General features: G+C 42.4%; 2 protein-coding genes across 8 annotated transcripts; one reads left to right on the top strand and one right to left on the bottom strand.

The window, feature by feature from the left end:
• Positions 1-26: 26 nt before the first annotated feature.
• On the bottom strand, positions 27-12639 carry LOC146236652 (leucine-rich repeat LGI family member 2-like). Of its 6 annotated transcripts, none has more exons than XM_084687717.1 (11): positions 10872-11882; positions 9374-9460; positions 6184-9023; positions 4490-4591; positions 4246-4317; positions 4089-4160; positions 3821-3892; positions 3492-3563; positions 2911-3080; positions 2240-2404; positions 27-2092 (listed from the first exon to the last, which is right to left on the bottom strand). In XM_084687717.1, exons 4-11 carry the CDS (start codon positions 4543-4545, stop codon positions 1257-1259), a joined length of 1515 nt encoding a protein of 504 aa, XP_084543843.1. In that variant the 5' UTR covers positions 4546-4591; positions 6184-9023; positions 9374-9460; positions 10872-11882; the 3' UTR covers positions 27-1256. The 6 variants fall into 6 exon arrangements, with proteins under 6 accessions (XP_084543843.1, XP_084543842.1, XP_084543844.1 ...); XM_084687716.1 differs by having other exon boundaries at positions 4490-4582; XM_084687718.1 differs by lacking the exons at positions 9374-9460; positions 10872-11882 and adding an exon at positions 12502-12639 and having other exon boundaries at positions 4490-4582.
• LOC146236651 (uncharacterized protein C4orf54-like) lies at positions 10594-21443 on the top strand. Of its 2 annotated transcripts, XR_014741018.1 has the most exons (3): positions 10594-15575; positions 18162-18817; positions 19610-21443. XR_014741018.1 is itself a non-coding variant. In XM_084687702.1 (2 exons), the coding sequence occupies exon 1, from the start codon at positions 10842-10844 to the stop codon at positions 15552-15554; it is 4713 nt and encodes a 1570-aa protein (XP_084543828.1). In that variant the 5' UTR covers positions 10594-10841; the 3' UTR covers positions 15555-15575; positions 18162-21443. The 2 variants fall into 2 exon arrangements, 1 of the variants encoding a protein (XP_084543828.1); XM_084687702.1 differs by having other exon boundaries at positions 18162-21443.
• The last annotated feature ends 616 nt before the right edge of the window (positions 21444-22059 follow it).

Here is a 22059-nt window from a genome sequence, read left to right as displayed (position 1 = left end):
GTTTTAGGACGTAGCGTACTTTGAGTAAAATGTAAATTACTTTATTTTCTAACAACCCTTGAAATTAAATCAAACAAACTTGAATGTAATTTTGCAGGAAAAATGTATTTTACAAAGAAAGGCCACTCAGTCAAGATAAAGCTTAATCTTTTTTAATACAAGCTTCCTCCTACAGTGCTATACTGCTTGCATTAGGTTGAGGATATTTTAAAGCCCCCTATTCGCATTGATGGATCTGAGGAGGATAGAGTCTCCTGCTAAGGAAGTTCCTCTGTGTTTTCTTCAAGAATGACCATTATAAATGTCTGCCATTCATTGAGCCGGTCCTTTGCCTTATTTTTGCATGCCAGAGAGCTAGGTCAGTAGCCTAAGTGCTGATAGCACTCTAACACTTTTTGCTGTCCTGGACACTTCTGTTTCTGCTACATGGGCACATTTTCCTCTGTTAAGTGCGAAGTGAGAGTACTGTATGTTGAGGAGAATAACACACACAACCCGGTCCTACAAGATGTAACAAGAAAATATTGGGTCTGCATGTTCCTGTCAGCCATTCTGCTCTATTGCAAATGTTGACCATGTATTAGCAGATAAATAAGATTTTTTTTTATGTGGAAAAAAAACCAACTGCTTTGATGTCTTATCAAATGACCATACAGGGACCTAACCCTACAGCTGTCACATACTGGATTGATAATGAGATATTAAAGGCAGCAAGTTCATAACATTATTCATATTTTCCACGCATAATATATTAATATCTGGTTAACTGTACTAATGTAGTACACATCTCGTAGCAAAATATATATTAAAGCATTCTGTTATAAGGATTAACATTCATTTTGCATAGGATTTCAGGCTATATTATTGACACTCTAATTTGATTATACAGGCACTGTTCTGTTGATGCTATATATATTAAGGTAATCCCAGCTATACAAATTACATGTAAAATATTTTCCAACAATTATTCTAATTTTTTTTCAAATGCATTACATTTGATACAACATTAATAACTTTGCCATGGGCACAGCCAACATATGCATCGTTAGCCTACACCATTGCAGAGATTTAAGATATGTCTCCATCTAGGCCAGGGATATTACAGTATAACACTACTATTGCAAACAGAAAACATTCATCTTAAGTACAGTATATTTATCTTTCTTACTGAACAGCCAGCAAACATTTTTATTTAAGGTAGTGAAAATGGCAGAGGTCTGCTCCTACAACTACCTTCATCCAGCCCTAGCTAGTTTTCAAAGGCTCAAGTCAACAATTACATGTTCAAAGACCATAGATTTGCCTTTGAAGCTGGAGGAGAAAATAAAATTCCGTCTGTCATTGGACACAGCGGTGAAGGAACGCGGCGACTGCACGTAGATGTCCTTGAACTTGACGAAGGTCTTGGTGTCCTCACTCCAAAGATAAATCTGTGTGAAGGAGTAGTCACTGCCCAGGGCCAGATAGTGTCTCTCCTTGAAAGAGAACGGCTGGAGGACCATAGCCCCACGGGACGGCAGGGCCTGCAGCTCACTGAACTGCTTGCTCGTCCACTTAAGGATTTTGGAGTCGCCTATGTAGCAAGTCATGGCCAGATAGAGGTCATCTTCGATCAGAAAGGCCTTGACCGCCACCACATCATCTACATTTGGGATCTCGCCATGAAGCATGAACTTCAGGGTGCTTTTGTTCCAGATATAAATGACAGGCGCCTGTGAGCGGCTGGCCAAGATCAGATTGGCCTTCCCATCCACTTCAATGAACTCAGCGTCGGTGTCTCTGAACCACTCGTGAAGGAACTGGTAGGAAAAGAATCCGGTTTCGTTGCGATCCGGTTCATCAGTCCACTTGTAGAGCGTGGACAGGCCTGCTTTGGAGCTGTCAACAATCACAAAGTACCACTCGCCGGCGATCTGGAAGACCTCAATGTCGTTAGGCTTGGAAATGTTAAAGACTTCAATGGTTTGGAACTTGGTGAACTTGTTCTGCTGGTCGTCAAATTTGTAGATGTGGGACCCACCGAAAAGCTGGGTCATAATGATCAAGGCGTGGTTTTCAATCACAATCGACTTGCATCCAACAACAGACTTTCCTGTAGTAACATTAAATCATTCATGGTATCACTCATCATCATTAAAATCAAACAAAATACCAGCACATAATATCACCATTTATGCATATGACTACTATAACTGATAAAAATCCCCTATAAATGTATTATAATGAGGTAATGTCAAACCTGTGATGTTATCGAAGCGTCTGAAGTTCATTTCAATGTGGTCCCATTCCATCACCACACAGCTGTTGGAGTTGGGGGCCGCCATGGCCACGTAGATGTCCTCCTTATGGGAGAAAATGTCTGCCGACAAAGACTGGATGGGAATTGACTGATGGCGGACAAAGTCTGTTGGTCATGAAAGAAATAACAAAGTGGGAAAATGAAAGGCGTAACTAAGAGTATGGTTAATTAAATTGCTGTATAACAGGGACTCCCCAAAGACGCAACTCAAACCAAGTTATTAATCATTCATTATCAGCACAATTCAAGTGGTCTCTTTTAGATCTACATTTTGAGCCAAGTACGTAAATTACAAAGTAAATACAAATCAATAAGATTTAATCCTATTGCTTGATCACACAGCTTCTCAATAAACATAATGGGTAGGATCCATAAATACATACCATGAATAATAAACAAGACGTATTTGTCAAGCCTCTGTTTTACTATAGCAATCTAATCAAATCGTTGGCAATTGACCATTTGTCACAATGGAGTATTGAGTATGCCATATTGAGTATGGCAAAAGTGTTTAGTAAAAGATCATAAAAAAAAACAGTATACTTTCCACTATTTTGCAGTCAATCACATGTTCTATATCACTGAGAGGTCAAACTTAGGGGCTGAATTACCCGTGGAGATGCACTCTCCGGGCGGGATGGGAAGGTCGTTCAGTCTCTTGCCCTTCATATTACTTGGGCCTGCACAATAGACATCTGATACTGTGGCATTGGTGTTTTTCAGCCACATCATCAGCCACTTGTTCTCACAGTTACACTGAAATGCATTTCCTCGCAGATCCCTGTCATACAGTACATAGTGGAATTGTAATGGTTATAAGAGCAGAGGGTGTCATGAATTATGAATACAAATTAAATTCAGGTATTTAGAAAAGGCTTTTTCACATTCAAAATGTGTTTTACTTATTTATTTATTATTATTTAAGAAAAAAGTCATTTGGAAAAACCTCAAATCACATACTGAGATTAAGGTTGTTTTTACACCGGCTGCCCTAATGAGGTTGATTTAAACCTGAAGGAATTTCACATGGGATGAGTCCAAACTTGATTTGAACTGCTGATAAATCAAGTGTCTGCTTGCTTCAGCCATAACATGAGTTCAAATCAATCACATCTAGGAAGATGGTGTATAAGTCCAGCATGTAACCCATCAATCGTCCCTGATTTAATATTGGCTTCTTTTGCTTACTCACAGCTCCAGCAGGGAGACCAAGTCATAGAAGAGATCCCTTGGCAAGACCTTCATGTTGTTGTTGGCCAGAGACCTGCAACAGACAAGGACCGCAGTGAGTTAGAAAAACGAGGCGTCATCATGGAGAAAGGTAACGATGGAGGTAAGATGGAGACAGAATGGAGGCAGGAGGGAATGTAGGTGTGAATGTATGGGGAAGGGGTGGGGAGAGATGGAGGTAAGATGGAGGCAGAGGCAGGATGGAGGCAGGAGGGGGTGTAGGTGTGAATGTGTGGGGGAGGGGTGGGGAGAGATGGATGTAAGACATAAGATGATGTGCAACACACTTACAAATGTGTCACATCCCGAAGTCCTCTCAGGGCATTTTTTGTTATAGTTTCTATCTTGTTTCCTTCAATAAATCTGTTAATATGAAGTAGAATTAGGCAGGAGGAGGCATTGGCATAAAGGCTGAGTCTGCACTTGTTGCAGTTTTGGAGGATTTCTGCCAACCCAAGGTTTGCCAATTTTCCCCAGGGCTATTCTTACAAGGAGAATTTGCAGTGTGAAGAACTTTTTAATGTTCACCATATTAGATTTATTTGGACAAATTACTTACAAATACTCCAGGTGGGGTAAGCCGGAAAATGCGTCATCATTGATGGTGGTCAATGCGTTTGAATTTAAAAGGCTGTAGACAAACACACACACAAAAACAGTCTGTGATAGTTGTGTGGTGGAAGTGACAAGCAGTGAAAAAAAGGAAATTAACTTACAGCAACTGTAGAGAAGGCATGAGTGAAAACATGGCCTCTGTGACCTCAGTAAGCGATCCATTTACTATGCTCCTATTTGAAAGGAAAGTGATACATAATTCCATCAAAGTGCAATATACCCCTCAGGCTATTTTATAGGACATAACGAGGACACAATACAAAACTGTCGTGCATTCTTAGCCTTTATTGGTCATAAACCTTAAGAGATGTGTTTTCGATGTCTGCATGGAGACGGGCTACTTACAAAGAGTTGATGTCATTCGGGATAGACCGTGGGATTTGCGATGTTCCGACGCACATAATGGATTCCTTGGAACAGGAGCATCCTGAAGGGCATCTGAAAATCCTTTTCGATTGAACCCCACGAACAATGTACAGAAGCATCAAACTGACCAATAACCATTGCTTAGGCGCTGACATGTTGATTATTTACCATTTATACAAATAACTGAGACCGATTTAATCCACGCTCCCTCTCGTCGGTCCGTGACATGAAATGCAGCACAGTCTAGAAACCCTGACACAAGCAGTTTCCGCTGCAGTTGTCCAATAGCTTCACCCTAGACTACTTTTTTGATCAGATTATCTCAAGACTAATTTACTGTTGTGGAAATAAGGTTTATTATTTTACAACCAATTTAATTCGAAATAAAAATTATTACGTTTCACAAAATGGTCATGAATGGTTGTAAAAAGTGTACACTTTCAGCACCATGGACAGAGCCAACTAAATCATTTGGCTACAGATGGATTTGACATGATTGAACCAGTCCATGAACCAGTGATCATGGACCAAACCAGTGCACTTATTATTCAAATGATAAGCAACTGTAAGGCATGGGCTGAAATAATTGTTGCAGCCCATGTCTGTTCATCTCTGAACGTGTTGCCCAAGATCAGTATCCATGATACTCCCAAACACCTCTCAAATGTAACAAACCAATTGCAAAAAACGAACCCTGTTGCTTTGGTTGTTAATAAGCATTACTTGGCTTAAGACGACGCCTTCCATATTTGTTCCAACACCCTCTATTGACAATCCTAATGGCTTTGTGATTGTATTAGGCATTAAAGCGACAAAGTAAAAAATAAGTGCATGCATTAATCATTTATAGCTAGCTTTACAGTAAATAGCTGCGCTAAAATGTGTCTCAGCAACTGTAGGCCTACATACTATCATCATGACTCTATCATTGTTCCACTTACACGATTTTGCAGGTTAAAGGTTTACTGCAGCTCTATTGCAGTATTATGTCGACCATTAATCTTGAACAAACAGTATATCGGCCATCATAAGAGCGGGAGTGTGGTGGAAAAGGTGCTGATCGATTAATGTACTAATGTTGAACAGAGGAATGGACAACAGGTCAATAAGTTGTCTCTATAATGTGTAGATAGCCGAAGTCGTAGCAGTAGCGCCGTCGGGGGGGGGGGGGGGGGGGGCAGGGGGGGAACGCAAATTTACTTGAGATTTTTTTTTTCATTAATGGAAAATGGGATTTCAATTTCACTGTAGGACAAATCGACCTCAAAAAATAATTTAAAAACACATTTTAGCCTATAGAAACCACAGTCTACGATTGAAACATTTCGTCGTAGAAATCCACACTCAGATCCAGTCACGTAGCCTATCTCCACACTTTGATCATGACACCCCTGTGTCACCGCTACCCCCACAAGAGGTTGCTGGGACAGGTGAGAGTGCAGTCTGTCTGACTATAGACAAACGGTAAATAGAAGCTGAGGGAACTTATCGAAGGTGCAGATACCAAGTTAAAGAAAAAAGTAGGCCAAGTACAAATATTCAATAACCTGTTTTTGAATTTAAATGACCTATTTACAGTTGACAAACCTAGTTTACGTTGGTTAGCTACAGTAGCCTATTAGGCTAATTAGCTAGTGCAAGTTAAATTCGGTATTTAGGGAGGGCTGACTTACCTTGCTAGCTTGTTTAGACAAACGAAAGGTTAGGCCTACATCAGTTTAGAAAGAGTAGCCTATTAGTAACTTAGGCAATTCGGCCCGATCACACCGAGAGCGTATTTTTAACATTGCACTTAAAACCCCATTGTTTGCTATGGAACGTTAGTACAGCTCTGTTATATACCATATGCGCTTTTTGTCTAGGCTTTTTTGAGGCAGACGCTTTTCATAATTATTGTTAGGCTATGTGTGTTGATTTTGGTGTGCCACCCCAAGATTTTCCCTTGCATGAAACATGTCAGGGGGCGCGACGGTGTCGTAGTGGTGATAATGCTTTGTGATGCTGATAATTTAAGTTCTTAGATTGACCACAAGAGGGAAGCAAATCAATTACATCAAAAAGGGTTTTAGCCGCAGCCACACTTTGCCATAGCCAATTCTACACTTTGTTTATTACGTAGGCTATTAAAACGCAGAGCACATCTCAGATCGGCAGTCTGGAACGCCTATTCCAATAATAAAAAATAAAGTTAATAATAGGCCTAGGTTTTTATTTATTTATTTTTATTTATTTATTCACGTAGGCTCAGCTTAATGTAGGCCTAATAAATTCTGCTCTTCTTCACGTATTTGCTCCATCCTCACTGTTCATGAATACAAACACATGTTTATGCTTTGCTCAAGCATAAACATGCAACCGTTCCTTATAATTAAAGTCATTGATGAAATGGATTACCAAAGGAGCCTGATGTGGGAAAGAAAGTCGGCGGGTGGTCAGTCAAGTTTTTTGTTCTAACTAGATCTTAAGTAGGTGTAGACCATGGGAAATAGTAGCCTATTAGTAGCCTATTAGCATGGCAGAAATTGACCACACCACCAAAAGGCAGCCAGCTCACATTGCTGAAATAATTTACTACAGCTCTGCATCTCGCATTGCTGTTTTTAGGCCGGAGCATCGCTGAATCACCCGCGACACGTGCATGAAACCGGATGATACTGCGATAAACGTCGCCTATCCGCTCTCAATTTCCGATTCGTGCCAGATCTATAGGCCATGTAATATACGTACGTTCTGTATAACGTCGTCGGGACATTTCACCTACTGTAGACTCCCTTTTTGACAGTTCTGTACATAATTGACACACGTGTGTTGCACCAGCAGGTCCAGACAAGCTCAGACATTTGTCTCACAGAAGCATTACGCCTGTCATCATGTAAAACGTATCGAATGACCTCCTCATCGTGTAGAATACATACCATGTTTCACATGATATTGCTCTAGTGGGTTTTCAGGGTCTCACTCTGCCATACTTAAAAACCACGTGCAACAAATACTCCATACAATAAAGCAGAAACTACTGCAATTCCATCGAGCCACCCTAAACAACTACACTAGATGGGCCAGTCCCTCTACAAGTTTTTTTTCTTTCCTTTGAGCTGTTAACATCAGCTAAACGCATATAATTAACCCTTAACCCCCCATGCAACCAATGAACCAGCACACGCATGAACCCTGAGCTGACCTGTTGACCCAATAGAGGGGGACTCTAAAATGCCTGTAGGACCACTGGTGGCCTTTAGCTGCTGGTTAATGTTTCATGGCAGATGGTCAAACACTCAGTTCCTTGCTATATCACCAGAAACAAGGCCTCATGAGACTCTCTGGAGTGTCGCTGAGCAACCCCAGCTCGACAGTTTGATGTGGTGAGGTTAGATAGGATATATGGTGGGGTTGTGGTTGACATAAAGTGGACACTCGTACATCATCTTGAGTTGTAACCATAGTTAAGATTCTCAGAACTGTTTGGCTTAGCCTAGCAGGGTGTTTTTCACATGGTATGCAATAAACTGTAAACACGCCCCGTCTGAAATAGCACCTGCATTACCTTTAGTGCATTAGCAATTGCAGTTTCATAAGGCTCGTTTATTTTTATACTACCTAAGGTATTTTACACGTTCAGTAAAATTCAACAAAAACTTTTGAACTTGCAGTCTTTTTTCTTCACATCTGCCTTGACTGTACAGCCCATGTACTGTTGAGTATGCAGAGTACTGCAGTGTGTGTGAGAAAGAGAGAGAGAGATACTGTAGGAGTGAGAGAGGGAGTGGAAGATAAAGAGAGAAGAGAAGGGAGAGCCAGCCTATAGGGGGAGTAAGGGGCATTTAAAAAGGTCTCCACATAGACGATCCACGGCTTTGATTAATGGTGCTCATGATTTAACACCTGCTGTTTTAATGTGGCCACTGTAAGTAACTGATCTCAGCATGCCTGCGTGAGCGGCGTCCCTATTTTAAATAGCCACCTAAATTTATCATCTTTGTGGAGGTCATTTAAACCTGTATGGTGCAAATGTAGCGTGAGGGAGACGGTGTAAGAGTGAGAGACAGATAAACTGAAACAAAAACAGACAGAAAATAACACAGAGATCTGGTGGCGACAGGCGGGATAAAGGAAACTGAACTTTCTGTTTGGTTTTCAAGAGGGAAATTTCCCTTTTTATGTGTGCAAATAGTCCTCTGAAACAAAAATCCTTGACAAGGTAACCAGTCGTTCTGCTTCTGGGGTGTGAAAACTTTAGATTTTCAAGTGAACAATCCCTTTAAGTGTGCACTCTTACAAATGGCAGCTGTTTGCCCGGGCCCCTCCCTCCTACATTTCATACATGTGGGGCCCTGGCAAGCGACAACTTTCTTTGACACTTGTGTAGATCTGAAAGGTTATGTTATATCCTCACGCAAAATTGGAGACTAACTATTGTGACTGTAATCTTTTCTGATAGATGGAAGCTGACAGTTAAGCCTGAAGAGACTGTGTTTTGGGTTTATTCTGGGGCCTTCTGTGTGTTCTGTGTGACCTGAAATAGAAAAACAAAAACAATGGAGAATTAATTAAGATAGGTTAAGTAATGTGGTATACACTTTGGGCATTTAGTCTTACGTTGTCTAGAGATGGTATTTCCATTCACTGGGCTGCACCCTCCCTCTAAATCAATGACTTCTGACAACCCTATGAGTTCTTTGTAGCCCACTGAACAACACAAGCTGGCACTGGCTATTTCACTATATTAAGAGTTTGCAGCTGTCGCAATCGTGGGTGGAGCGTTGATAACATTCAGCTGTCAACAAATGTTTTTGGTCCAATGTATTTAGAGATACCACACACTTTAGGCGACTGCGTGATTTGTTGCCAACTCGTCTCCTTCACCTGACTTTCGATTGTCGTGGCCTCGCTGTTGTGTGATGTCAGCGCCTAGTAACGGTGCCTCGTCTTACACTGGCCGAAGTACCGCCACTAGCGATAGAAAGAGTACAGGGGGTTATATCATGGTGTTTCCGGTGCGACTCTAAATTTGTGAAATATTTTGGAGAGAATGCACATGTACCTTTCTTCGCGTACAAGCCGAGGTTGCATACATTTATTTTAGGCTACACCCACATTTTCAGCAATTAACACGAATAAACAACGTAGCCAAAAGCTCACGTAATAAATCAGCACATATAGTTCAATAGCCTCTCATGTCAAATCACTAAATCTGCTTTTAACAACTTTTTAGAAAAAAAAACTAAAATTGGTTCGTTTTCACACGGAAAAGGAGCTGTTCTTACAAGAAAGGTGCTGAAAGCTATCTTTGTTATCTTGTCAACTTCACTAAATTATTGACTTAGGGGATAGGCGCAAGTCTAATATTATTCAGCTGACTTTTCCTCACTAGAATCACAATTCAGGGTGTATGCGTGCGTACAAAAAGACGTGTGTGTCTTATTCACTTGGCAATTGTGCGTCTACTGTAGCAAAGCGATTGGGGTCTTGCGTCCAGCTGTTAAAAATAAATCTCGTACTGCAGCTCCACAATCAATTAAATTTAAGTCAAAATGCTTTATTGTGATGAATGTTCAGGTTAAACAATGTTGCCAAAGCCGTCTACAGTGAACGGACATCACATGTAATTATTAACACATCATATAACTTAATTAGCCTATCAGTCACAAACAGACAAGTTGCCTAAAATAGGCATAATGCCAAGTTACATGTAACGTAGGCTACTATTACGTTTACCCAATCAATTTGCCCTATATTGTAGGGAGAGAGTTTGCTCGTTGTCTACTACTTGAACATACTCAAGTCATTAGATCATCAATTGGCCATTTTGTTTCATTTACTGACACTTGCAAGCGCTATCATTTTTCAAGCATAAGATTCGACATCCACAGGTCACGACACCGTCCTGCTGTTGAGTATTCGTTACAGCTGCCTGCACGTTCACCGCACTAGAATATATTGTGCATTTCTTAAACATGAACAGTTCTGTGTTCACACTTACTGTGCGGAAAGTTTTGACCACGGACTCCGCCTATGTCACTGGAATGTCATCCAAAATAAGACAAGCGACACACAACACAAGCAACTGTTGTCAAGATAGCAGCGTGTGAGAGCAAACACTCCATAGAAGATCTATCGAGGACATATCATTAGGCTACATCAGAGAGAAGGGAATTCCTGGAGACTCTAAATTGACTCTCGCCCTCAACCTTCACCCCCACTGCTCCCCGTTCCCCTCCCCGCGCGCGCTGTCTCTCTCGCTTTCCCAAGCTTCTCATGCGCGCAGAGTTTTCCGTCCCGTGTCTGGATAACATCGCAAACAAAGACCATCTAACGGTAAGAAAACAGACAAATGGAAGCAGTTGAGAAAACTCTCACTTACCAAGAAGACACTGGACTAAACAGAAAGCTGCTCCCAGTCGACAATAATTACAAGGACAAGTGCCAACCTGACACAAAAAGCCTCGAATCCAATTACGTTGATTTGGATGACCTGCTTGATATGAAATCAGAGGGCACAAAAACTGTGAAAGTGACTTTTACCGGCGAAGGTAATCATCTCGCTGTGTTCAAATGCAACAGTGACACCTCTGGAGACAAGAGTCCCGGAGTTCGCGTGCTTGATGATAATGTTGATCAAATATCTTCAAAGGACTATCATGAGGAGCACTCACAGGGAGAATGGACTGACAGGGCCGTTGTGGACGAGCCCCCCGTGGACACGTCTCTGACAGGAGTTCCCAACTGCAATGTGGACTTTCAAAATGGGAACACAAGAGAGTTCCAACCTGAAATTGAGTTCCATGATGACAACCTACAAAATGTCGGCAGTGAATGTGAGGAATTACAATATACGGACATGTATTTAAACAGTAAAAGTGAGTCTGACGACGCGGCGAGCGTGGTGCTCTCCGAGGCAGAGCCCTGTGAGCCTGACACAGTGGAGGATGAGTCCCACTACATAACCACTCATGAAATCCAATTGACGGAGCTCGACCATGATGTCGATTATGACTTTGGACGGGGAACCTGTTGGGATTTGGAGGACGATAATCTTGTGTACTCGTTTGTGGATTATGCCTCTTTTGAAAGTGACGAAACAGCGGAGGGGACTTTGATAGTGGAGGGAAAGTGTCAGACGAAAGTAAAAAGTAGCAAGGCGCAAAATAATAATGTACTCCAACGCGCCGGAGGTGCAGTTGTCAGCACCGAGCAGGAGAGTGATCTTTGTGACTCGGACAAATGCGCCAGCTCAGATGAAAGCGCGTTCAAAAACCAAAACGGTAGTGGGAATCCGTCAGGCCAAATTCACTTGTCCATCAAGACCTCTTCTCGAGCCATAAACGACTCTAATAATATAATTGAGAATGAAAACATTTGCTATCATACCAAACATATGGGAGATGGGAGTCATTTCTTTTTTACAAGCACTGACGCCAGAGCAGAGACATTATGCGACAGAGCCCAGTACTTTATCCCCGCCCCAGGGCGCCAGCACCTCGCTACCAAATTAAGGGGGAAAGATATTAATGAGTATTCCAGCGGTGCGTCAAGTTCAATCAGTGAACTCGACGATGCAGACAAGGAGGTGCGTAATTTAACCGCCAAGTCTTTCCGAAGTTTGGCATGCCCCTATTTTGATGCCATTAATTTAAGCACTTCAAGCGAGTCTTCCATGTCAGAATACAGCCTTGGCTTGAACAAGTGGTCGGCATATGTCGACCTAAAATATGGCACCATGTCACATGGAAGAGAGAATAATCTTCTCGCACATAAGAGTGCCCAGTTAGAAATTAGTAAACATGCCGAGTTAAAAAACAGGAATGGCAAGGCTACATGTAACAAGAAAGTTCCCCAAACCAGAATGTATGCTTTGAATAAGAAAATTTCAAGTTCACAACAAGAATCCTCATCCACAAAAAATATACAATTGAAAGGTCAACCGGGACAGGGAGAGGTTATTACACTGACAGAAACACTGAATTTTCGTTGTAATGTTGAAACAGGGTTACCTGAACGAGGAAGGCTTCCAAAATGTTCCGAAAATACTCAACGATTACGTTCCAAGGATGAGGTTACGGGCATCGCGCCAGGCAGGCAAGGGTGTGAAGCGAGCTACGAACACAGTGACGCTGTGGACAGCATGGAAGACACACACAAGAAGGCCATTTTCGCCTCAAGCCTTTTGAAAAATGTAATATCCAAAAAGATGCAGTTTGAACAAGAGCGGAAAATGGAGCGGGGTGAAATACGAGACACATATCCCACTCACTCCCCATGCTTTCAGTGCAAGGATCAAGACATGAGAGAGAGAGGCTTGAGAAGAGGCTTGCCAAGACAGTCCTCAGAAACAAGCTCGGGATTCACCCCTAATTCTCTGGATGAGCTAGAAGTGGAAGAGAGCAGGCCCGGTTCTTGTGACACCTCAGAAGAACGAAGTAGCGACACGGAGACCGAATCTTTAGAAGGCGCACGGCCGACAACTGAGCTAGCTCTTGATATAAACAAGGACCCAATTGACAGTTCGAGAGGACCGCTTAGCCGTAGTCAAAACAGTGCATTCAAATCCTGGAAGGATGGGGAGTTGGAGCCTCAAAAGGAGCCTGAAGTCGATGGAGTTTTGGGTGACACACCCTCGACACAAAATAACACAGGGGGGAATAAACTGGACACCGGAGCTGTAAGTAGCAAGCTAACAAAATTGTCTCACTTGTTCGTTCCAAGTTCTCAGCTTCTTCCTAAAGATCAGGAAGCGCGAGAGCAGCTGTCTCAACATGCACCTGTGATGAATGCGCCCCTGAGTCTTGAAGAGGGCGGGGAGAGACATTTAGGTATGGGGGGATATGGAAACACAACAAAGGTGCCTGAGATAAAAATATGCCTGAGAAGCGTAAAAGAAAACAAACTTTGCCCTCTAAACATTGCAAACTTGTTGACTCCTAAGATAGGTTATACCACTGTAAACCCAATGAAGACCACAGATAACTCCAAGTGTCATGTGCTGGCTGTGTCGGACAAGATACCACACTTCACAGTCAGGGATATTAGAGACAACAAGGTTAAGTTCCAAACTCCCATTTATCAGGTGAGGGATGTGCGCAAATTGGTTAAAAGTTCATATCCGTCTATTTCATTGGACAGCTGCGAACAAAAGCCCCAAGTTAACCCTCCTGTATCAGCAGAAATTCGAGAGAATAATGAAGGTTCAAAGAAGGAAACAAATAAGACCCCATCACCATCTCCAATCGTGATAAAGTGTCAGTCTGTGAATAATAGTAATTTGAAACAACGAGCCCAGTTGTCCGATACGCCGTTACGCAAACAAAACGATGCTGACCCATCATCTCCAAAAGTTCCCCCGGAAAATGCCAAACACGAAACCTCATCCCCTTTTCGATTAACGGGCCGAGTTGCACCTGTCTTTTCCAAACAGGCCAACCCCGATCAATCCGAAATTCAGCTCAATATTGAAACAAAAACAGCAAAAACGAGGCAGGAGAAATCGTCTGATACTGGAGAAAGGAAACCTGAAACCAAAATCCCCAAACAAGCGGCGCTAGAGAAACTAAAGGCTGCTGTAAAAACTATGGAACAGCTTTATGTGTTTGACAGAAATGAGTGGAAACGTAAAACACAGGCTCCTCGACCCATCACCGATAGCCACGTTCTGTCACTCATTGCCCGGGAAGAGCAAGGTGGCCCGGCGAAAGCCGACTTGGAGGAGGAGCCAGGTGGAGCATCAGGTAATGAAAGACTGACACATTTTGAACCTCAAACATTGGTGAACATGACAGAAACAAGCAACGCACGAGAGGATAAAGAAACTGTGAAAATTATACATGTTCCATATAATGAGGATACTTTTAAAATTCAGTCACAGCAGAGTAAAACCTTCAGTAACAAAAGCGTGTTCCATTTATGGAATAATAATCAGACACCAATCAGCACAAGCTCTACTCATAACAACACACTTCAAAGTGGGATTCAGACCCAAACTCCCTCTATCCCTATGAAAAGCATCAGCTGTAATACCTCAAAAGTCCCATTGTCATTCAAAATATCCCCCTCAAGAAGAGCCCCAGTGGACAGGGTTAGGCTCAAAAACAGCCCTACAGACATCAGTGCTCAACAACAGTCCTTCAAACCTGGCAACCCGGAATCTGAAAACTATTTGACTATACCTGTGAAAGGCTATGTAGGTGAAATCAAGTTTCCAAGCCAAGACCGTAAGCTAGGTGGCAACTCCACCACAGTCATTCAAACCAATATCGATGACACAAAGAGATGCGAGCCTTCGGCTCTACCCCTAAGGCATACCCCTATTGTCATGGAGACGCATTCCCCTGACCCCCAACCGGCCACTATCTACCACCACTCTGTGCCAGTGTCCTTGCAGCCCCCCCAGCCACACGTGTTCTGCTTTTCCCCCCCCATCCCTACCCTTTCCCCCACCCCCTCGGGCGCGGACTCCTACCAGCAGATCCAGAGGAAGATGCTCCTGGACCCCACCACCGGTCAGTGCTACCTGGTGGACACCCCAGTCCAGCCTGCCATTAAACGCCTCTTCGACCCCGAGACTGGACAGTTCATGGAAGTGCCCATGCCAGTCCACCAGCCGCCCATCAACCCCATGACCCCCGTCACCCCTGTGCCCATGTCTATCTCCCCCTTGGCACTCAGCCCAGGGGCGTTCGCGCCCACCTACATGATTTACCCGAGCTTCATCCCCTCACCCTCCTTCCCCACCCAGACAGTGTCAGCCCAAGGACTGTCCAGGATGGAGGATGACAACGCAAGTAAGAAGCCCCATGGAAAGCACACAGGTACGCATGCTGGGAAGGAGGCTAACATGACTGGGGCGGAGAGCCCGTACTACAGCGCCACTGGAGGTAGCGTTCAGCACCCGGTGCTGCCCGTGAGCCGGGGACACGTCACCGCCAGGGGCGTTGCTGCCACCTCGGATGGAAAGCCCGTCATCAGCATCACAACGCAGCAGGGGCCCCGGATCATCGCCCCACCTTCTTTCGATGGCACCACCATGAGCTTTGTGGTGGAGCATCGATAACGCAGAAGAAGGAGCACACACGTAAGTGCTTTTGGATTATATGATCTCATGGGCTCATATATCAGTTTTTATAAAAAGGACCACCGTATACTGTTTATTACAAAACACTAACATCGAGTGTCTTGAAATGCTTTTATCACTTGACTAGCCGCAAAATAAACCCAGCGTAACCTGACTGCTATTAGCCTATGACGTGACCTAGACATCTTGACCATGTCAAATCACATGGTCAGGTTGAAGTGAATAGGCCAGTCTTAGGAGAAGGCCTCTTTTGTAAATTACATTTAATTTCTTAGATGACAATCCATCCAAGTGCACGTGATTGTATCCAGTGTTAACACTTACTTACAGCACATTAAGACCACAGTATGGGTGGGTAGACACCAAACCAAATAATTTCTATTTAAAATGCTAACATGTTTTTGCACTCCAGTAGCAGCGTACAGTATCTTCTTGCATGGGCGAACGCTCAAATTTGTATGTTTCATTCAGGAAGAAGTCGTTTGTTCACAGAATGTGCAGCAATCATTCGAGCGTGATGAATTTCTCCTGGCATTCACACGTTTGCGACAGTAATGGCAAGAGGCTGTCCATGTTAGCGTTCTTGAGTCTGGACCAGCGCCATGCAGCCTTCATGTTAGAGGAGGCATGTCATTTCACTGCGGATGATCTGATATGCTACAACATGTTGGCCACCATGTTTGCGTTGTACTGGAGTGAATGGCGCTAATGCAGCAGCCATTGGTGGCGGTGTCGGCGTTAATAGACACCCCCAGGGGTAACTCGACCAGGGTGGTAGGTCCTCTGGCTGGCCCTTGCTCGATCGCGAGGTAGGGTTATCAGCCCTGATCTGTCTGTGGCGAGACATACAGTTGTGTTACTTCTTCTCTGCATTACACACCGGCGGGTTATTTGTATGACGCTACACAAGCATGTGTTTACACAGTGTATTCTTGGGGTTTGACATAAAGGTGACCTGAACTATCATAGTTCACAAGACGGTCCAGTCTTAATTTGCTTGTCTTTACTCCTCACAAAGCTCGGTATGTTTTGGTTTAAACCCGCAGAGAAGCATACAGTATACTCTTCTTTCTTTTTAGTGGCATATTATAGAATTAACCTTGGGTTCCAACTAGCTCTTTAAAAGTATATGTTCTCCTGTAGGCTAATCATCATAATTATAATCAATATATAATCATAATCCCATAATAATATATTCTGAATCAGATACACTTTAAATGGAACGATCTAGCACATGTACTGTACACTCAGCAGCACGTTATAAACACATTACAATGTTGTAACAATAGTTACCCTGTTGCACCAAGTGTAATAACTTTTGTTGTGCGACACGTCTAAACTTCCCCCCTCCAGGTAAAAGTAAACCTCCATGATTATTTTTTCAAAAACCCACACACAGTCTTGCACAGCAACATTGACAGTTTGGGGCCACCCATTCTCAGCTAATGTGTCAGCATTTTGATCCAAATGCGTGAGGGATACATGTCAGCTGGAGTGGCGGCAGAGGGGGTCCGGGTGGTGGGGGTGATCCGGGACGGAGGTGCTGTGCCGGTGGCATGAAGGGGGCTGGGTGGGGGGGCTGGGTGGGTGGGGGGGGGCTGGGTGGGGGGGGCTGGGTTGGGGAAAATGTGTCGAGGGCTCACTGGTGGTGAGATAAGGTGCTGAGGGAGAGCGGAGAGGGGGGCAGGCATGGCTGGGATAGCGACGGAGAGGGAAAGGTCAGGCAATGTAAAGTATTTGTTGTGCTGATGCAGGGAGAGGACAGCTGCTCCGAGGGATCAGGTTCAGAGCTAGCTGCCGGGAGCTTTGGAAGCGAGGCTGCGCTGGGGTCAACTTTTTATAGTCCCCTCCTCCTCCCTCCCCTCCTCCCCTCCTCCTCCCTCCCCTCCCTGCCTTTTTCTCAAAAGGAGGAGGAGCAGAGGCGGAGAAACACCTTTGACCTCAACTCTTACGTAAACAAACAACTATGCTCTGATGGTGCTGCCTCAGAATGAAGCATGGGTTTGCTCTGGTTATAACCCCCCTTACATTAATCCCTTTACTTAAAAACGGATTCCTCAGTCTGATATGTTTTCAGTGCTTGTATGTGAGTACCTCAAAGATGCATTTTGCCGAACAGGAAATAAAAAGCATAGATGTAATTTCGGACCATTTAATCAGGGCAGCCCTGCGATATGGTTATCCGTTTTACAAGCAATCCTTAGCTAAGAGGTAGTATAAGTAACATGTTTCCAGATAACTATTAAAACTCAATACAACAACAGTCTTGTGAGTCTTAAAGAGAAGTTATGGACTTTAAGCCAGGAGTTTCATTTTACTGGCAGCACAATGGTTAAACTCATTAGACAGTGACTGGAGCTGACCAGGACTATCTCAAATAACAGTTAAGACCTAGAGTCACATATTTTATTGACATCCACACATTTTTTGTTTCTTTCTAACTTTTGCAACTTGCACCTTTCGGCATACCAGACTTGCATGCATAACTAACGCATACCAAGCCTTTTCTCTTTAGCTGTGTGACCTGCTTTGCACACTTTGCATCATGCACATGTTGCCTCACTGTTCTTATCTTTTCTTTCTCAGGAGAGTCTTCTGAGGAGCCTGTCCTGCCCTAAACCCATTTCCAATATTGCCTTTTCCCTCCATCCCCTAAATTCCCCTTGAAACTCTTCACACATCACTGCTCGTCACTTTCAACTGTATAGTTATTTTGCCTTTAGTCTTTGCAACAAGTTTCTGTCCTGTAAAGCTATGCCTTCAGGCCGCAGCCTTTCTGCAATAGTGACTTGGCACAGCTTTGATGGAGCCCAATGTAGAGTATTGGCTTCCTTTTTTTAAAAGCAGTGTTGTAACTGCAATATTGTTATTCAAAAGGAAATAGTATTGCAAAGTTATTGTTTACTCCCTAAGTATGTTTGAGCGCGACATGTTTAGAGTTTGATTGAAGTACTTTAAATTAGTAAAATGGTCCTTTTGACAATCTGCTCTATTACCTGATGTACATATTTCCTCAGCAAGTGAATGCTATTAGTGTTCTATTTAGTGATATCAGTCAATAAAAATGAATAGTTCCTACGATATAATTATGAAAACGTCTCTCCCTTTCCCTTCCAACCCTCCCTATTTCTCTCTTCGTCTCTCTACCTACCTCTCTCTCTCTCTCACTCCCTCACTCCCTCATGCATCTTAATCTGTGGCCGTGGGATCCATTTCATCTGATCCAAGTAAATTCAGAAGAGGTATTTCAATCATCAATCTGAAACTGAACCACATGCTTTTCATCATCCTTGGAGCCATTTAGAAGTCATATCTTCATCTCTAAATAATTCTACCCTTTTCCAATACTTTTAAAAGACTATTGGCCCTTCATCTGAAATAGCTCAGCTCCATGTTTCCTAAATCACAACACTGTTCATGCTAGCCCAATTTTTGTATGACTGATTGTATATTTGTATATATATATATACAGTATATGTGTGTATATATATATATGTGGATGTGTATTGCAACATCCTTCTTGTATGCCAGAGCAAATGTGACGATTTGAGAAATAAGATGAGAACAGAGGCTCACCAAGTGTGTCTCAGAATAACTGAGGCCGTGCCTTGGCACTCTCCACATGCCTAGTGGTTTGTACAGGGGGCGATAGGTCGGTCCTATACTGTACTTGGGGCTAAGGTTTCCCGATGGGCTCAGGGAGTCAGCTACGCAAAGCTTTTTAGGGGACAACCTCCTCTATGAGTTTTAGAATGATCTTTACACTTATCGTGTAAGGGAGCAGGAGATTGGTGCATATTTAAGTGGCTTACAAGTCTGTGTGTATGTGTGTTTTCAGACTTTGCAAGCAGCCAGCAAATGTGATCACAGGCTACATGGAGATTTGCTGTTTCATTGTAAATGGTCCAATTTTAGTGGAAATTATATGTGCAATAATATTTTGACTATCTCAGTAACAAGTGTTGTTTTTTATTTTCTCCTCCCTTCTCCCCATTCTCATGATTGAAAATATATATATATATATATTGACAAAGTCAAACCAAGGCCGACAAAGACCCACATGTCTAAAACTGTGTTTCCTTTTGATTTTAACAATGTTGCATAGCAACATCTGGACCCCTGGTGCTCTCTGAGTTCCATGTGGTCATGACAAATGCTGAGGTTTGCTGTTATTTCTTCTTTAACCAAATGTAGCATGCAGGTATTTGGATCTGCTGGTCAGTCTACGTACCTGAAACGTTCAAAAGTCAATGTATTTATGTCCTTGTAACAACACTATTGTCAGTGCCTTACGATAATGCAGATAATGTGGGTTGGTACAGGGATGGTACAGTTTGTGGTCAACTGGGCCATAGATGATCTTGGTTACTTGGTTACTCTCTTTTATATGAAAGTAGGGCAGTGATAATAACTAATAATATTATTCATGATTGGTCAGTTCAATTATAAATTAAATTACTAATGATTTAAGATGAACAGATGCAACTCTCACAAACTACTTACAAAGTACTTACTGTCAACTCATGATACTATCATTTCAGGGTCAGTTGTCGACTCTTTTGTACATGCTTTTTTATGGGATTCATTAAAACAAGCAGCACTTTGGACCACTGTGCCTGATGGTCACCAAGTTGTATCAATCAAATGATAATTACCAAGCTGAGGACTTGTATGTCCATTTTATATTAATTGGAATGGTCAGAGTTACAGAATACAAAGTTGCAGAAAACAAGCACAGCAGACACAATCAGAAACAATTCTTACTTACATTTCTTTGTAAAATAAATAAAAGACAGTATAACCATTGTAATTATATCCGCCATTTATCATACAATATAAATGTAAACCCTACATAATGTAAATCATAGCTTCTTACTGTGTTCATGTTTTTCATATATTTCTTGTCTGATGTTTAGTATTTAATGGAATGGTTGAAATATTGAGACGTATGCAACAGAGAATTTCTATCTTGAGGGCATGTACCTTCTCTTGGGTACATAGGTTAACAGTTGGCAGGCCACATTGAAACCATGTCTGAATCATGAATAGACTGTTTATAGCCACTGATTTGATTGTATAGCTTTTATTTTGAATGTCAAAGCTTTAAACTCCAATTTTGTGCATACTTTATGGAAACCGTGTTAACTCTTGCTTTTAAATGTGAAGTTGAATGCTCTGGTTAAAAGCGATCAACGTAACAATGCAATGAAAGTAACATAATACTCTCAGAAACATGCTGTGCTCTATGTTGTTCTCTGTTAACTTTGGCAATGGACATCTCACAGATAATAACACAAACAATAACTGGACAACAGCAATATAATGTATGTAGCAGTAAATGTTTATGATTACAGAGGGTGTACTTTATGTATAGAATAACCAATTTCTTGTTGATGTATAATTTAACATCTTAGCATAGCTCTGATTGGTGTACTGTACCCTTATGTCCTACCCCTTTTTTGAAGGAAATTGCTTTTATTGGCCAAGTCCAAATTTGACAACATCCAACAAACCCAATGGCTTTGAGGAGACTACTCTGTTAATGCTTGCTTTTGGAAGGCAATGAAAGTTTGAAGACAGATACTTGAAAAGAAGATAAAGAAAGAGAATGTAGGTAAATCAGTGGCCAAATTGATCACAGTGTCACACAATGTGTAAAACATGTGTTCAGTGGACTTAAGTGTGGCTGACTCAGAAGGTGTAAGAGGTCTGGTTGACAATGAAGAGATGTCTTGTTAGAAGAACCAGTGCAATATTTGCACGTTTACAGATGAGATATTGACAGTAGACTGGACTGAAATGAACACTTTGTAAATTGGAAAGCCTTTACAGGTGTTTACAAAAAATAAAAATGCAAGCTGTATTAAATTGTCACTCTCTTAATATGATAATGTGTGAAGAGGTAGGTCAAAGGTTAAACTTGTGTCCATGTCTTGAAATCTGTACATGCCAATATGGGTCCAAATCTTATGCTGTAATCCTGACATTTGACGCATAATAATAATAATAATAATATATGACAGACAGTAGCGCGAACAGTTAGTTCAGTGGGTAAGTGTATGTTTTCTACTGTACAGGCAATGAATGCATTGCAACATGACTTCAACCTGGTCAGCATCTACTAATGTTATGAAACTTTGGGAAACTGTGCTGCCAAAGGGGAAACCCTGTCTGGCATATCCCCATCTTGTGTCAAATTACACACATTACCATCTGCAGGTCCAATAATGTCCACAGGAGGATGCCGATGGTTCCACAAATAATTCTGAACACTGCTTCTCGATTGAGGTTTTTTCCTCCTATGCCTGGTTCTCAAAAGCAATAGCTTCAATCACCCCCTAAAATGTCCTTATCACACCACCCTCATCCCACATCCTGCTGACCCCGTCAATCATCCTTTCTTTCCCTGTCAGCTTATCAGCTCTATCTTCGATTCCCCCCCCCTCTCCTTTCCCATTACCCTAGTGCTCCAGAACAGGCATGC

This window comes from Hypomesus nipponensis, chromosome 22 (genome assembly GCF_054491055.1).
Source record: "Hypomesus nipponensis isolate SF chromosome 22, ASM5449105v1, whole genome shotgun sequence".
Taxonomy (NCBI): Eukaryota; Metazoa; Chordata; class Actinopteri; order Osmeriformes; family Osmeridae; genus Hypomesus; species Hypomesus nipponensis.
Note: the sequence above shows the minus strand (reverse complement) of the source record. Positions and strands in the feature narration are given on the sequence as shown.